Genomic DNA, 19,183 nt, shown 5'->3' with positions numbered 1-19,183 from the left:
GTGTAGCCGTTATTTTGACAAAAATAGGAAATGGCTTCTGAAAACTTCCGAAAAAACGTTAATTTATAAGCAAACTATGTAAAAAATAAAACTAAATAAAATATACAAAGCCTTCGAAACCAATGCAGCGAGGCATAGTGCCTAAGGTGCTGGTAGCATTTTGAATTTGCCCCTTTGAATTTCCAAATTAATTCTTTGAAAGACGTTAATAATTCAATAAACGATTATAATGTTGATTCAAATTTGTATATGTAATCATTATGAAAATACATCACCATATTAATTGTTATTGTAATAAGTATTACTCCACTGGGGTTAGAGTAAGATAAATTTGGATTTGCGGGCCGAGTTAATTAGCATCCTATATTAATCCACAAACTTAATTGTTTATCCAACTAAAATTCTGTATTAATATTTTACTAATGAATATATACACAAATCACTATTTTTTTTATGTATTTTAATCGTTTATCTACAATCACGTTTTGTTACCCCTGGCGCAGTGGTGAGCGCCCGCTACATGATTAAGGGTTCAGGTACAAAGCCGCGTTGAAACCTATCAGTACATGTATATATCTGGCCTTACATAACCAAAACAAAATAGTCTGCTGCCATTTTAGACTGCATCATCACTTACCACTTCTTTCTTTTTTGAGCCTTTTTGTGAAGCCTGCACGGCACAATTTAATTCGCCAATGTCGCTTGGGTAGCTTAAACAGAACACATAGGAGGTTGGTGGGATTTTCTTAAGCCTTTTATGGATCTTCTTTTTTTTTAAATAGACAAATAATATCATATAATATGGTACTATTCATAAAATTATGAAATAAATTAGTGTACGAAATACCGTTGAAGGGTGCAATAGTAAATTTTATAATCTTGTAAAAAAATTAAATGAAAAGAAGCATATTATTTTTTTCCAAACAAACTAATACAAAACATTTTAAGTGTTTACCTTCAACCTTATTGAAGATAAAAGACCGACACGTGTATAGTACCTACGCTACGTGACGCGTACCTTATAAAGCGACAGGAGTCACTGGATTTTACTTCTGTATGTGCTGCTATCAGATTTCTTTCAGTAAAAACGATGGCAGTGGTTTACTCAAAAGCTATTAGCATTTCTATTTCACAGATAAGTTTCAGAGACAGTAAATAATGTACCTCTAAAGATAGTGAAATATTAATTTGGTTTTCCTGCACACGTTGTTTACAGCTAGAGATTCAATCTTTTTCTCATTGGCAGGGAGCAGACAATTAACAACATGATCAAAGCCAACATTGTGTCAACAACTCGAATGACCGGTTTGGTGTTACCCGGGATGGTGCAGCGAGGAAAAGGAGTAGTGATCAACGTTGGATCTGGAGCTTCCATCATACCCAGTCCCCTGCTTACTGTCTATGCTGCTACCAAGGTATATATTCTTAATCACAGCATACTTATCGGTTTGCGCAGTGGGCAGTCACCCTGATTTCTGAGTTCAAGGCCGTGGGTTCCCACAACTGAAAATTTGTTGTTTTGTGAACATGAATGTTTTTCAGTGTCTGAGTGTTTACCTGTATGATAAGAACGTTATTCATAAATATGTATACTTTAGGGCCGGATGGTGTTTTTACTGTCATAATATATTTAATGCAGTGAAGCGGTGATAGCCCAGTGGGTCGTAATATATTTAATGCAGTGAAGCGGTGATAGCCCAGTGGACAGGACTTCGACATTATTTCAGGGTGCTGAGTTCGAATCCCAGAACGCACTATCTCTAACTTTCAAGTTATGTGCGTTTAAATTATTAAAATCTCACTTGCTTTAACGGTGTAGGAAAACATCGTGAGGTAACCTGCATGCATGAGAGTTCTCCTTAATGTTCTCAAAGGCGTGTGGAGTCCACCTATCCGAAATGGGCCAGCGTGGAGGAATAAATCCTTATCCCCTTCTCATTTTGGGATTGTGGGAGCCGGAGGAGACCCGTTCCCTGTAGTAGGCCGGTAATGGGTTGATATGATGATGATGAATATATTTATATATATTTATAGTTACCTTTTTTTAACGCGTTTTTAATTGAATGCCTTACATGACCACAGTCTGACTTGATATAAAATGTAGATGAATCGCACTTGCGTAGATCACTCATATTTCAAAGGTTGTGAGAATCAGGCAACTCAGATGTTAATGACCTAAGATTTTTGGCTGATCCATAATTCGCTCTTTGCTTATTATAAATATTATATAATGGGGAAGAATATGGGAAGATTAAAAAAACCTAAAAAAAAAATTCATGCCAAAAATTCCATGATTTAATAATTTTGATAGCTCTTTTAATAAACATTTTCTTTCTAGGCATTCGTCGAGAAATTTACGGAAGGTTTGGAGATGGAATACAAAAAAAGAGGAATTATCGTACAATGTGTTCTACCAGGCTTCGTTTGCTCCAAATTATCTGGTCTGCACCGTAGCTCCCTGATAGCACCCACTGCGACGTCTTATGTCAAATCTGCAATTAGTCTTGTGGGAACCACTTCGAATACCGCAGGATATTTTCCTCATAGTATCTTCTTCTTCGGTATCAACTTCTTCTACGCTCTAACTAATAAATTTAGCGTATGGCTGGTCACCAGATCCATGGAGAACACCCGCAGGAAGGCTCTGAGAAAGTACAAAAAACAATAATTTTTCAAGCTTTATACACCTATTACCTATAGTTGGGACTTATTAACAAGTAGGACAAACTAAAACAACTTGTTTTGTGTTCAAATTTTTTCACCAACTTCCATTTGCTTGCATGTTGTTTTTACCAAAGATGTAAATATTTTGTTTTTAATAATGTATAAATGCTAACGTCTAATGGGCACGTCAAAGTGGGTAAATTATTTGGATTTATCAATGGCTTCCTCAAATATATAAATATATCTTTATGTTAATTAAACGATGAAGGAAATAAGTTGCTTTACGAGCTTATGTTAAGCAATTCGCATATTTCTATAATATCTATAAGTATCGATATAATCGTGCAAAATTATTCTTTCTTACAAACTATTACCAACTATAATAGGTTGCTAAGGCAAGACAGTGCTTCTGAAGAAGAATAATAAAACGTTAAAGTCAGTCACAATACCTAGGACGAAATTTTAAAAACTATTTTATAAAAGCATTTCAGAAATTACAAAAAAAAAACAAATAATATTAATAGCTATTAACTTCTTCTAATTTATGTTTTTTAAATGGATTAATATGAAATCACATTTCACAATTCACATGGTTGAACACGTTATTTCGGGTGGCGTGTATTTTAATGAAACAAACAAAATATTTGAATTAAATTAAATTAGTTTGCAGTATTAAATGAAATAGGGCCGATTACCACAGCATTGCGAGGCAGCTTTATTCATCATTTATTTAAAACAAACTAATATTGCGATAGCCCAGTGGGTAGAAGCTCGACTTTACTTTCAGGGGGCCGAGTTCGAATCCCAGCACTCACCTCTAACTTTTCAAAGTTATGTACGTTTAAGTAATAGAAATATCACTTGCTTCGGTGAAGGAAATCTTCGTGAGGCATGCCTGAGAGTTCTCAATAATGTTCTCAAAGGTGTGTGGAGTCCACCAATCCGCACTGGGCCAGCACCACGCTGGCCCATCTTACATTGTCACGCTTCAACCTTTTCAATGTAGGATGGATTCACAACTTACTCGTACCTCCATATTCTCGTATTCGCCTTTCAGCGCATGTCTCTAGTGGAAAACCGACCTCATGCATTAATACGATTTATTATTATAGCACTGCCTATATTCAATCAAATTAATATACACAAACTATTAAATTACTTCGTGTAGGTTTTAATAACTACTGATACTAAATTGGCGAATGGAGGGGGCCTTTACCAAAAAGGAGTCCTAGGTTTCATAACTGAATTTGTCAAAAATAAATATTTAACGAAACAAATTTGCAAAAGCTTACATTCTTACCTATTTTTTTTTCTATTTATCATGTTTTTTTTTGTTTTTTTTTTTTCTGTACTTCACTAATCAAGGAATAATATAAGGCTTTCTTATTTATTTATTTTATTATTTAATAACTACTGTGCAATTATTATGTCGAGGATCTTAATAATTGAGGCTGCCAGCTCTGTTGTGATAAATAAATAATCGTTGACAACTAAAATTCTCCGTAGCTATAGAGATAAGTAGAATTGGCAGGGGAAATACTAAATTAATAATTGATAATAATGACTAAAACAATTTGAATATTATGAGGACTACGGCTGTGTTCATATATATTTATATATATATATATATAGGTATATTTATTGCCACTACTTGCCTTGCATGTGATACGAAATCTTCTGGGAACTCACTGACGAAATAATTTAAGCTTTGTACGTTGTGCACCCCGTGTTGAGTCATCTAGATTATTATGACCACTTATATGGGAAATGTTCATCAAAGCCCACCAGCCAGCAATAAAGCAGCGTGGAGGCTCGATCTCTGAATCCCTGTCACCTATTAGACAGAAGGCTAAATTAATAGGCTGCGGATAGTGTGAATAACGATACTTGCCATTAGTGTTAAGTTGAAACATAATTTATCTTGTGGAATGGTCTGTTGTAGAAAAATTTCTTCCTTATTTTATTAAAATGGTTTAGAATAAAAATAATCGTCGTTTCATTAACCTTGGCGTGGTGAAGGTTCTTATGTTACAAAGTACCTACAGTTAAGCTATTATAATAGATTTTTTTTGACAGTTATCAAAATGATAAACAGTTAACAACAAGGTAAATTTGCTTTGCCTACCAGACATAATCGCACAGTGTAACTTATAACTTCTTAATACGCCACACCACACATATTATCGCCAAACACGCTCTCTACATATGTTTCGCTCCGACACTGCACCGGAGCAACCTCAGATGTTGACTTCTCCATGTTCAATTGTTAAGACGTGTGGCGTATAAGGAAGTTATGCACCGTGCAGATCTGTCTGGTTGTCCCCTATTATCGCGAATTAAGCTTGTTTTTAATTGCATATCTCGGACTTACACGTACTAGCGCCAGCTTATATCGAATTATTATAATGACAATAAACAAAAAGTTTGTTTCTTTTCTACCAATCATTCAAGCTTTCCATCAATCTAATCTAATATCTTGAGATTAGAAAATAGAAATATAAATATATCTATATCTATCACAGTTGATAGTAAGGGTTAATCAGTATACACAACATAAAATAAATCCCTTAGACATTATAGCATCAGTTTAGTACGTGACGTGTCAAAAATATCTATTAAAATGGCTGGATTATAATAGTTTGATAAATATCCTTTTTTTATTGTAAATATATAATATGAGGGTGTCCTATAATATAGCTAACTTTTTTAAGTTAAAAATAAGTTAAAAGTAATTCTTATGAGTTAGGTACTGAATTAACAAATTAGCGACGACAAACAACCTTATTAAGAAACAAGCAAATAAGTATATAATTTTGTGGTGGATTCCTGTATTAATAAGTAACAATTCCTATACCTATCGTCCTATTTCTAGCTAAACTTAACTATATCTGCCTAAGCCTAGATTAATCTCGTCCAAGGTTCGTATTAAACAGCCGTTTTTTTTCATCACCCCCGGCAAACAAAACAAAATAAAATTCCAATCGGTCAAGCTATCTTATTTATTTCTTTATATATACTTACTCTTTATTTTTACGCCGCAACATGTTAAGAAAACTTTTCAAGTAGTATAGTAAGTAAAAGTAGTAATATATAAAAGGTGGCCTTCTCGCTAAGTAGTAATCTCTAGCAGGCAACCTTAAGATTAAGAAAACAAAAAAAAAAACAAAAAAAAGTTGTTTTCAACTTTATGCGAAACAATATACGCATGGCAATAATTCGTTGTTGTGTTAAATATACATTATGGAGGGTAGAGGTAAGGAGAGTCATCTAATATGGGAGAAAAGTTGAAAAAGTGTCCAGTTGTTGCGCTAAATAACAGTTCAAAAATCCTCCACAATGGCGCTGGTGGATGCACAGGGTATGGTATGAATGTAGCAATCGTAGATGAATTGAAGTATGCCGAGTTAAAAAATTTAATGTCATTATCGACTAAAGTAGTTAATTATTGAGAATTTCAACTTACGTTGTACAAAATATTGTGGTAAATATAACCTTACAGATTTATTATAACCAAACGTGCGTTTAGAGTGATTTTATTTCGTAAACAGTAAATAGTACGGTATTTATATTTGGCGCTTCTTTTAAGAGTTACCCTGATGCAAATGTGGCGCCATCCTAATTTAATACATTTTGACGACACTTTTTCATATACACAGATGACTCTCCTTACCTCTACTCCATAATATACATCAATAAATTATCTCGTATCCAGCAATTTCCATGTATCTATCGATAGACTGGGCTAACTAAATAACGTGTTTTGAAAGATATACATAAAACTAATAAACCTTCAACAAGATATCATAATGTGTAATGACGTCACTTATCGGAGTTATTTTTTAATGTGCCATACTATGTTGCTGACGTAGGAATTACCATAAAAAACGGTCAAGTAAGAATAATTTCTGAGATTAACTATGTTCGGCATGTTTTGTAAATGAACACAGTTTTTAAATATTTCATTACATATTAAAGGTTACGCTGCGACTGCTCAGAAATTCTGTTTTCCTTTTTCTTCAGCACCTTTATGCCTTCTTCCTTCCTGAAAAGATCCGTTAAAATCGGTTTAACCATTAGACTGCGACCATTTTAGATAACTTCCTTCTTTAAAAGCCTTGTCAAAATCAGTTTAGCCGTTTCGAAGCCGGTTTAAGGGTGGGCAAACATTCAAACGGGGAAAAAAACAAGAGTGAATAGGCACCTTCTAGGCCAGCGCGTTCCATCTTAGGCCACATCTACACTTTCCATTAGGTGAGATTGTGGCCAAGCACTAGTCTATTATAGTTAAAAAAAAAACTTTAATGTCATAAAATGAAGTTAACCAGCGTTATCTCGAAATCCCAGAAAATATATTTTGCTTTTACAGATATTTTTCGGACCAAGCCAATAAAAGCCTTTGAAAGTAAACTACGAAAGAGATTACATATAAAATACGAAAAAAAAAATTTATACTTTCTAAGGCTGCGCTTTACGCTGCTGTTAGAGTTCCCGATCTATATTGGAAAGTTTCGTTTCCCGATATACCAGTAGAATCGGTAATTAGAAAAAACTTTTAAACATTTTTAAAGGCAATCTATCCCTAAAAACTAGTTATTATTTATAAGATATAAACTAGAATTAGTAACCACAATTTTTCAATACTTTAGCTTTTATAAGGATAAATTAAATTGAATTGTCTCTAATTTCAAAAGAAATCATTCATAAAATAATTTGATCGATGGGAACTTTTTGTCTGTCTAGGTAAGTAAAGGTACGTAGGTATACGTATATTGGTAGATTAACCTGACCTAGGAATTTTACATTTTAAATACTAAATACTAATCTATATGTTATAAGTACGTAGGGTACATAATGAATTACTTATCTTAAATTAAATCACTTCTAACCTTCTTATTAGGTTCCAAACAAAACAAGGAGCTGTTTCCTTTTTATCTCTTATCTTATTTTACTATCTACTCGTATCTATTGGGAAAGCATTTCAAAACTTTGCTTTTTTAAACTGACACTTGGCAACAACTTTAAACAATGAATTTGTAAAAATGTAGGTATAAACTGTACATAAATAAAACAAAATGGTGACAGGTATAGTATACAGTATGTATTCAAAACAAGGGCAATAAAATATGAATATTATTTTGACGCATAATTTAATTTTTTTGCAGGAAAGAAAAAATGGAAGCTTGAACTTTGACTTTCGATTACGGAGTGCAAATCGGTTTCCTGTGATTCTTGATTCGGTTACAACGTTGGTTAAGTACATGTTGAAAACACTTAAAAGATATGTTTTCGTAGTATTATTAATAAGGAAAACTTGTTAACGAAAATTGAAGAAGTGAAAGAAACAAAGTTCTATATGCGGGTAATTCTGATTTTCCCATTGAGCTAAAAAATACTATTAACAAAAAAATCTCTAGTCTTCTTTAATTGGGGTAACTCATAAAAACACTGCATATAAAATCTCAAAGTATTTTTTTTATTTTAACACCTACCCTTATTTAAATTTATGACATATATAATTATTTTAGTCAAAAGGCAGCTGCTACAATTGACCAAGATAATGTGCCGTCTGGTTTGAACAAACGCTAAGCAATAGCAGAAAATTTAAATGCAACTTTGTTTTTATCACCAATCCTTGTTTTTTAATTACGTCAACATGTTTTCTTTAATATCTGCACTTAGTACTACAAATCCCTATCTAAAGTGTTTACACACGTATCTGACCAGTTGTCCATTTTAAGAAAGCTGAAAGCCTTATTTATTTTAGTTATAGTTTTAGGTTAACGTCGATTTTATTAAGCCATTCTTAAATGTTACTCGGTTTTCTGTAAACGTATGAAGTTGGAACACCCTATTGTTATTATTCTCTTTGGCAAGTTGTTTAATCTCTTTAATATTAAAAGTGCTTAACTTTTTAAATGTTAATATGAAACCTTATTTTAATTATCTCTATCCATGCCTACTAGAAATTGAGTATTTAATGTCACAGGTTGATTAAAGTCAGCGCGACACTTTCTCTGGCTAGCAAGTCAAAATCAATCAACAAAATTGTTGTATGATAAAAATAGCAAAATGCAAAAATAATAAATAAAATACCCCGATGCATTCGGATACAATGGCTGTACGATAGATGATACATTATGGGCCAGTCATCATGTGGTCTTAACTTCAATTTGAACCAACTCTTGATGATAATTGGCTCGATTGTTATCCTAGTGCTGCTGTTTCTAATAGTATGCCACATAGTTAACGGAAGATAAAGTTATGGGCACTAAAGCTGAGTGCTATAATATCGATGTTATACAAGTTCTGCTTATAGCATTCGCATTTGTCACCCTCCTCATGGTTATAAGTTGGATGTGCAAATACTTTCAAGTAACATAAGATGGCAGCTGCGAGGAAGGATTGTCAACTAACGTTTAGCCTTGACCAACTGTTATCGATTGTCTGATCTATGTACGTTCTCATATTATTATTTCTAGTGCTGTGCGATATAATGAAAGGAGTGCAGTAAGACCATGGAAATAGGGACTGGGAAAGTGGATTTGAACTCTGTTATACTCATCGGTTTCTCATTCATATTATGGTTACTAGCTATGAAAAGTATGTGCAATATTATATGAGCATATTTATGTGAGCTCCCTTAGTTACATTTTCATACCATACCACTTTGTGGGCAGCCGCATAATATTTTGAAAATCCCGCAATATGTAATTGCGATCCACAACTGCCCGTATTGTCAACAAACCAAATGCAGAATGGTATTAAATTAACGTGTATAAAGCTCTCTACATTGTTATAATTTTAATAAAATAATTTTATTTATTCACGGTGTTTGTAATTTATTTATTTAAATTCATACGCAAGATATTTATGGTCGAAGTTCTCATATTTTATAGTTTGGATAAAGTATTTACTCTTTTATGAAAACTATAATGTAAAGCTTGAGTGTTTGTTTGTGATGTTACCTATATTTTTGTATGCTTCTGTGTTTAAATGCACTAATTTCTGGAACGATCAGTTCAATTTTTCAAAGTAACACAAACAACCTATTTATAACACATTATTTAAATTGATATTTATTAGTAAGACGATAATATATTAATAAAAATAATCTAAGACTACCCCACTTTGGACACATTTATCATAAATCTTTCAAATAATAAAACCATACATATTACCATAAAATATTTCGAAAAGTTTACTTTTAAATTAAATACTATATTGATAAACGCAAATAAGTAATTCGTTTTAAGTAAAATGAATCAAATATTTCATAATGGAAGAATCAGTAGAATCAATCAAGTTAATGTAACAAATCTCAAGTACAATTTCAATTGGCTTAGTATCCCTATAATAAATCATTTTTATACGCTAATGGATTTTACAATTTGTAACTGTACCAACCTTAAGTCGTTCTGACTGACATTTATTTACTGAAAAGGGATTTAAAACTGATCGCATATTCCGGGCGTAGAAATACTCAACCAATTTCTTTGTCTTCTATTCGTAAATTGAAATCTTGTGGAGCTTTTTGTGTCAGAGCTCATCCGGAGAAATGCTACCGCCATGTTTATGTTTGCCGCAAAGCAGCGTTTTTGCAATGCTGAGTTCCGGTATGAAGGGCGCGGTTGCCGGTTTAATTACAGGTAAATAACGCCTCAGGTCTGACAAGCTCAGACTACACTTTCGACTTTCTTTTCTTTAGACTTAGACGCTGTTGAGAACATAACGGAGCATGCAGGTTTCCTCAGGAAGTTTTCCTCCACCGTTAGAGAAAGTTATATTTTAATTACATTTCGTAGAAATGTTAGAAGATCGTGCTTTCAACTCGACCCCCGAAACTGAAACCGTAATCCTATCCACTCGATCGTCATGTTCAGGCATAAAAGATGAATCTTTACACAAAAGAGTCAGTGTATTATGAAGACAATCTTACGGAGACAAACCTCTTACAGCATGTCATTCGGTCGCATCGTTTAGCAGATCAATGCTAAATTAATATCACAGATCGTACGGGAGCGGTAAACGTCTCTGCGTGGCCAATATAACATCACTTTAGGACCTTTTATTTATTCGAGTGAAACCGCAGGGAACAGCTTGCTTTATATTTATGGGCAACGCAGAACGAACCCACTTTCGACAAATGCCTTTGACTTACTGTCATTAAAGTTAACCTAAAAGTTAATCAATTTGTACCCGCTAGTGTTTACAGTGAACAGGATACACAAATACGGATCTGGAACAAAGTAAATTTAACTTCACGAGGAAACCAGACGCCAACTCAATTGGTTTTTAATATTAATTAGGAATTGCCGCGATTACTGACTGACGCTTTTTGTAGCAGTTTTCAATCCCAGAAGCATTGAAATTGGTTCAGGTAAAGTAGAGGTTAATATATTATTTACTAGCAAATGGTCTGTGAAGAGTTATGTCCTTTATCTCCGACAATGTTTATCAGATCTTCATTATAATTAGACAATACATGCTTAATAGTATACACTTTCAAATCGATTCTTATTTAACGGAGGTATGAAGTAAAATTGATAAAAAAAATATCCCATTTCCCGGAGGAAACTTACTGTTTATCGGGATAAAAAGTATCCTATATGTTGACCCGGAATATCAGCTACAACTGTACCAAATTTTATTTAAATCCGTTCTGTAGTTTTCACGTGATGCTCGGACAGACAGACAGACAGACTCGATTATAAAGCATCCTCCGTTAAAAATTTTCAAAATATATTAAATGTACAGAAATCTTCCAGTTACAGATTTATTATAAGTATACTCGTAGGTAATTGGTGCGTTTATAGGTCGTGTTACTTTTGGTTACGTTTAGAACCCGTATGCTACCTCTCCAACACTAAACCCAGGTTCAGTAGTAGTAGATCTATCTCTCTGTGACAGCTTGTCCGGGGAAGGAATACCACAATGAGTATTTCTGCCGCTAAGCAGCATTTTTGCAATGTTATGTTCCGGTCTGAAAGGTGTGGTTGCCGGTGTTATGGAAGGCATATCCTCATATGCCTTCAATAACACATATGCCTTCAATAACACCGACTTAACAGCTACGCCTCAGGTTGATGGACAAAGGGTGGCACGTGGAGGTGTTTCATGCATGCCCTGCGAGGTGTTGATCTATTTATAGGCTTTGGCTTCCACTAACCTTCAGGCAGGCCATCTTGGTATGCTGATTATTACAATAAAAAACCAATCGCAGAGTCCAAGGGTTTACCGTTTACCTCCAAGAAGTCAACTCACTGGCTGGTGACCAAAAACACCCAGCTCGCAAACTATATTGTGTCCCGTATCGCCATAACGAGTTTGCATCGGGATATTCATACCGTGACATAATGGATTGATAAACTCTTATTGCACCAAACAAAAGTACAGAAAAATAAGATACTTTATACAAGACGCAGAGTATATTGATTTGGCGACTTTATCGTATATGACGATCTCTTCTAGGTAACTAATGTGGTGATAAACATAAGTATTTAATAGAGGTAGGTGCAAATATCATCATCATCACATCAACCCATTACCGGCCCACTACCAAGGTTCGGCTGGGTGATTACGTATCTCGCGACAGGCTTGCGACAGGCGTAAATCTTGCAATCACTGCTGTCAAACGTCACTGATTGACAGCAGTGATTGCAAGATTATATATATATATATATATATATATATATATATATATATATATATATATATATATATATATTATATATTATAATATATATATATACATACATAGCTATAATGCACTCAAGGGCGGATCCAGCTTTGGCGCCAGGAGGGGGTCACATAGTCGTGGTCAAGTCGAGAAATTATAATTTAATATTGTATTTTATTAATGTACCTAAATACTGTACTTAAATTTTTTTATCCTTTATTGTGCACTTGAAAAACTTAACCTAAATAACTTGTAGGTACATATACACGAACATAATGCCATCTTCTCTTGAAGACATCCAGAGAAGAATTATAACTCACGGAATGAGGCAGCCTATTTATATTCCATGACCTTGGTGAATGATTTGCCATAACAGCTAGAGGTATGTCGAGGGGTATGACGCAAAACTTCGCAAGAGTGAAGAGGTGGGTTTAACAAGTGTTTAGTGCATAAACTAAGAATTTATAACTTAGTATAAACGGTATATACTCGTAGCATAAAATATTAACAAAACAACAACATAATTTTGAAGTAGGTTTAGTATACTCGTATAAGTTCAATTACCAGAGATAAGAAATAAAATAATTTAGAGAACTAACAAAAATAACATTTAAGTTAAAACTTACGCACTGGAATAATGAAAAAGTGATTACTTTCCATTTCTTGTAATTAGTGAATTTGCAGCAATAAGTTTTAAAAATACTTATAAAGGTACACTTATAAACACATTAAAGGTAGAAAGAGATTTAAGTTTTTTAACTTAGAACTATGTTTGACATGTTGAAGTTTAGTCGTTCCGATTCCTATTGAGGTTAGGTCTAGCTAGACGTTACGTAGTCGAGAGAACTCAAATTTTCGTTGCGTTCATTCCCAAACGTTTGCCAACCATAGAAAGTTATTACATTATATTGAATTAATGAAGTATTGAAGGTTTGTATTTACATAAAATCTGTATGGTGACGAAATATATAAATATAATCAAGGGGGTCATGACCCCCATGATCCGCCGTTGAATGCACTTGAATCACAATGAGAGTCTTTCTCAGTGTGGGAGGAGATCCGTGCCCTCTAGTGGGCCAGTAATGGGTTGATATTAATTTTTAAGATGATGATGATGAATGCACGTAAAACGAACAGCAAAGCTCTGAGCTAACTAATAGTAATGCATGGAAATATACCAAGCATGACACGGGCCGCCGGTGCAACGCGTTGCTACCTGTGCATTTATTAGAATTTCCCGCAGCCAGCACGTTTAAGGTAAGGTGGAGATATAGTGCGTCAATCAACTTCAGGATCATAATAATATTTATTTATTCGCCAAATTATGGGTACATAACAGGTACACATTTCATTAAACAGACCCCTCACACACAGTGTGCAAATGTTTAAAAAAAAAAATTTAAATCTTGTTGTACGGTTACAAAAGTTAACTAAGTATCTATGTTACTGTCACTAAGGTATTATTTTATACTATAAAAGTTTTTTAAGTTGAGAGTTTTAAAAATTGCTCGCTTGAATTTTACTGGTGGTAGATTTTTGTGACAGTCCAGAAGTTTATTGTACAAAGTAATAGCCATACAAAATGAATTGTTTGAGAAGAAAGCCAACCTTTTTGCTGGTACCCAAAGTTTATATTGAGGATACGGTCTGCCCCTCCTGTTTGGATGTATGGGTAATGTACAACCTTCAGAATTTTAATAGTGCGTCAACCGACTTAAGGATCATACTGTTGGTATTGGGTAATGTAGAACCTACAAAATGTCAATAGTGCATCAACTAACTTTAAGATCATACTGTAGGTAATGTATAACCTACAAACCTTTAACCCTGGATCTGGCTGGGAAAAAGCCAACTGAATTTCAATAGTTCGTCAACCGACTTAAGGATCAAACTGTGGGTACTGGGTATTGCAGAACCTATAAAATGTCAATAGTGCGTCAACTAACTTTAAAAAATCATACCTATACCTATATATATATATGGGTAATGTACCAACAAACCTTTCACTCTGGAACTGGCTGGAATAAAGCCAATAGGAGCACGAAGGTTGAGCGCTCAATAAAAAGTAGAATTAAGTAGTCTAGTAGAAAGTAGTTGAAAATGTAACATACTAAATCATTATGATAGTTAATTTGCGATAAAATCCCATATAAGCGCCTAGGAACAGGGATACTATAGATAATAGGGATACTTTTTAGCTCCAGCGCAACAACGCAGTAAAATTAACTGGCAACATCTAGTAATGCCTCTTTATAATCGGGCATACCTACTATGTTTGAGGGCCGATTGGCGAGTGGACGAGTGGACAGCGACCCTGCTTTCTGGGTTCGATTCCCAATGCTAGTGTGATGAACATGAATGTTTTTCACTGGTGGGTGTTTTTATTTTATTCCACTACAAGTTACTTGGCTGTAATCTCACCTGGTTGTAAGTGATGATGCAGTCTAAGATATTAGCGGGCTAACCAGTTAGGGAGTATGGCAGTTATATTAAACGCATATCCCTAATCGGTTTCTAGACGACACCGTATCGGTACGCTAAATAGCTTAGCCGCACGTCTTTGTCGGTAGGGTGGTAACAAGCCACAACCGAAGCCTGCCACCACACAAAATCTAAAAATTAGAAAAATTTATCTGTATAAGTAGTTATGTATAGTATTCATAAAAAAAAATTATCAGTCATCGTAGTACTTACAATACATGCTACGCTTATCGTAGAATATTTATTTATTTACACACAGTGACTTTGTTACTGCCATTATTGATAGCGCTACCGCACCGTGCCACTCACACTTGTTATGAGATGCTTCATAAACACCAACCTGATCATTTAAATTTCTTACTACATTTGTATCATTTAATATTATTACCACCGATTAGACGGGTCACTGTTGTAGGATAAAAAAAGGTCATTGTGTTTAGAAATTATCAATTTCTAATTGACCCTATCCAAAAATAGGGTCTTGAATCTGCCACTGTACTGAGATCGCCCTTTCCCTTGTTTCATTGTTAAAACAATGTCTGAAACACTTCACAATAATTAATCCTTGCGTTATAGAAATTGTGAACCCATAGTCTAAGGAAGCCATACTACAGTTGTGTTTGACGGGTGCAAATTGTAATCAAAGCCCGCTGCGGTCGTGGCCTCCAAATTTTGAGTCAACGTCAGGAACAAATTACTTCGGCTACCTTACTTCAAAGATATCCTAATTAAACTGGTGGGTACCTAAATAGCCTTTTAAACGCAAATGTTTGTTTAGGAAAATCACTAACGAGTACCTAACGACGAACAGCCTGTTTAAACTTACTTAAGAAAGGCTGTAATTACCTAGCCTACCTGAATAAAATAAATACTTTCAAAAAGTAACAGTGTCTGCCGTACTCAGTACCTTTCAAATAGTCAGTAGTCTCTTAAAAATTGTGATTTTGTATAAATCTATTGAAACAAATAATTCCCTGATAATTTTTCCCTAAATTATGCTTATTTAGGGAAAAATTCGAAAATGAGTAATTTAATAATTAGGCTATATAGGTATAATATAATAATTAAACCCACTAATTCGTGTGTTATTTATAGAGTACTAAAATTAGTATTCAATTATTATGTATTTAAATATTGCTGCTTATAATATAATATATCATTCAAACGATATAATTGGTATATAATATATCAATTATAATATGTAATATATAATATGTATTCAAACATATCAATCCGTTTTGGAGCTGCTTGGATACAAAGCTCTACCTTACCCTTTTGGGCAAAGATGAAAGTATTCAGCTAATCCGCTATGGTTATAATATTAAATCAAGTTTAATAACAATTTCCTATGTAACTTTATCATTATAAAGCGAACAGGTACATTAAAAATATAACTAGCAAGAGCACGATTTAATTACTGTCCGGCTGTCAAATTAAAAATATATATTCGACGGAGGAAAAAACTGTAATGCGCTGAATAAAACAAACAAGCTCCCCATGGAGAAGCCGAATTGCCAATCTCAGTCAAAAAGCTGTTTCATGAAAATATACTCGTAAATTGGTGATTTAATTTCGTACGGACGCTTACATAATGTCAATAGCAATTTATCTAAATGGATGAAAAAAAATTAAATAAGTACAATTACTATGGGTCTCAATAATAAGTTAAACAAAACTGACCCATGCTATTTGCGTATGTAGTCTAAGGAATTCCATGTAGCACTTCTACTCGTATATACGCGGTGTGTGAGCGGTCATATTGTAGTGCCTTCCCTGATGAAGATCGATCACCGACACACACCTCTATCTTTTCGGAATAATTCAATATCACATGCTTTAACGCCGACAGTAAACATTGTGAGGTGCCTTCAAAGTAAGTGCCAAAGTTTTTCATAATGTTCTCAAAGCCGTGTGAAATCTACCAAATTGCATTTAACCAGCGTGTCACCACAGGGACCGAATCTGGGGCTTCCACTCATACACACACAGCGATCACCACTGCATCATCAGAGTTTGGCAATACTACTGTCGGACAATATGGACATTCTCGACCAATGGATAATAAAAGACTTACTAGTCTCATACTGCATGATTTCAGTAATGCTTTTAACTCAGTAGACTTTTATGCAATGCTTGCTATCCTTCACTCTCTTAATGTTTCTTCCTCCGCGTTTGATTGGTTGGAGTCCTATCTTCAATGTCGCCGGTAGAGAATTTGCTCAGACGAAGCTTTATCGGACTGGGCTGATTTTTCTGCTGGTGTTTTTCAAGGCGGAGTACTGTACCCCATATTGTTTTCAATTTTATTAATAAAATCTCCAAAGTATTATCTTCTCACTACCATCTCTATGCAGATGATTTGCAGGCACGAGACAGTAAATGATTTTGCAGAATTTAGAACTGGGCTGACTCTTTTGGTCTCTTTGTAAACCCTATTAAATCACAAGCAGAATGCGTTCTTAAATTAATTTTAGTGTGTTATCTAGTATTGTTAATGATGACCTATACCTATACCTCTGACTGATAAAGCTAAAAATCTAGTATTAACAATAGACCGTAACCTCTAGTGGTCTCCTTACATCAATAATGCTAGTAGAATTTTGCACTTTTCACTTGATACCTTTCCGTACTACTTCCTTAAGATAATAAAAATAATCGATCGATGAGAGGAAGGAGAAGAGATTGGAGACAATCTCTTCTTCTTCCTTTCATCGATTACGGATCATCGGAGGAGTGATGCAACGGAGGAGCTACTCAATAAGAGCTCTCAAGAGTTTCGACGTCAATTGAAGTGGCTCCCTATTCGTCTTCGCTGGAATGTTTATATCCTTACAATGTTGCTTTAGATCTTAAAATCTTCATCACTTTTGTATTTGCTTGTTCGCTTTCTTACCTAGAGATAGACCAATGCGTCCGTGTGTTACTGTTAGGGCGTTGGAAGCCTAATAACCCTAGTTTTCGCAAAGTCATTTGCAGTTCTTGTTACGCAACAATTGAATTCTCTTGCACACAACATTCTGTGTGATAACCTAATCCCGAGTGTGTTCAAGTCAAGGCTGAAGCATCACATCTAGCTACTCTATATTATTAGTTAATTAGTATATATCTTTCATTCAGTATTTTATATATTACAATATGTATTTATAAATTGTATTTAACTTTTGGTATTTAGAGATAAATTGTCCTTGTGAACGTTCTGTCTTTTTATGTTAATTTTTAAATCTTTGGTACTAAATAAATGAATAAATAAATTCTCCACCGGATATAGATCTTTTTTAGGGTGTTCCAGATAAAACGGTCTTGTGCCGCCTGGGTCTAATGTCTCCCTGCGACTCGTATAATGTCATCCGTCCACCTCTCCGGGGTCTAATGAAGTTGCAAACTGGTATACGAGACACAATTTTGGAGAAAAGTTCAATGAAATCAGAAGACAAAGTATGAGATTTTACATACGTTTACTTATTCGATTGTGTGAAAGTTAACTTCAATTTAAATGATATAGAAAGAGCGCCATCTAGTGACAAGTCTGTTTCCCAGTATTGTAACCAGATAGCTCTTTCAATACGAATGATTGCAATCGAATAAGTAAACGTAAGTAGAAAATTTCACACTAGGCACTCTGGTTAAAAGATTATCGCTTCCCAATTTATATATACGCAGAGTAGTTTACTTTATAGTATTAGGTAGCAATCAGTGGCGTGCACTGGGTTTCTTACCAGGGTATACATACAGTATGAAAATTGCACAAAATGGAAAAAATCCTCCTCCTATACGAGCTATATTTCGATTTTAGGGTATGCAGTGCTTTTGTGCATGTATGAAGTGCACGCCACTGGTAGCAATGATAATTGTAGATACCTACTTTAGAAATATATTTCTCTCATATAGTATAGCCAATGCTCCAAGATGAATAGAGGCTGATTCTAATTGGAACATTGTTAAAATCACGCGAAGCGCTTTTCGATATCTGTGTATTCGATTCTCGGTTTATTTACATACATGAATATGCAAAGCGCGACACCGCTGGGTCACTATTGTGTGGATGTGGTTATATTAAGAATCAAAACCCGATTGTTCGTCTATAAGTTGGTTGCAAACTGCCACAAATACCGCTTATTGCGCTAGAGCCGAACATAATATCGCCAACGGTATGTTGATTATTTACAGTAAAAAAGATAGTAGAAGGTAGCATCGCAATATATGAACATATATATATATATATATATTATATATTACATGTTATATGTATACTTCGTGTGGATTTGTTACTAGGAAATAAACGTTCTCATTTTATCAATGTTGACACTTAATCATAATTCAAGACTAATTCTCACGTCCGAATGAATATACATGACTTTAGGA

The 19,183-nt window shown here is 34.3% G+C and overlaps 1 protein-coding gene across 1 annotated transcript in view; it reads left to right on the top strand.

Moving 5' to 3' along the window:
• The window catches only part of LOC120627966 (very-long-chain 3-oxoacyl-CoA reductase-B), a 31,111-nt gene extending 21,623 nt beyond the window's left edge, over positions 1–9,488 (top strand). Inside the window, exons 5-7 of the mRNA XM_039896104.1 lie at positions 1,247–1,415; positions 2,339–2,652; positions 7,827–9,488. Coding sequence (XP_039752038.1) covers positions 1,247–1,415; positions 2,339–2,652; positions 7,827–7,848 — 505 coding nt within the window. The 3' untranslated portion in view covers positions 7,849–9,488. The remainder of the gene's footprint in view (positions 1–1,246; positions 1,416–2,338; positions 2,653–7,826) is intronic.
• The last annotated feature ends 9,695 nt before the right edge of the window (positions 9,489–19,183 follow it).

The sequence above is a fragment of the Pararge aegeria genome, chromosome 12, assembly GCF_905163445.1.
Source record: "Pararge aegeria chromosome 12, ilParAegt1.1, whole genome shotgun sequence".
NCBI lineage: Eukaryota > Metazoa > Arthropoda > Insecta > Lepidoptera > Nymphalidae > Pararge > Pararge aegeria.
This window is presented reverse-complemented; position numbering and strand designations above follow the sequence as displayed.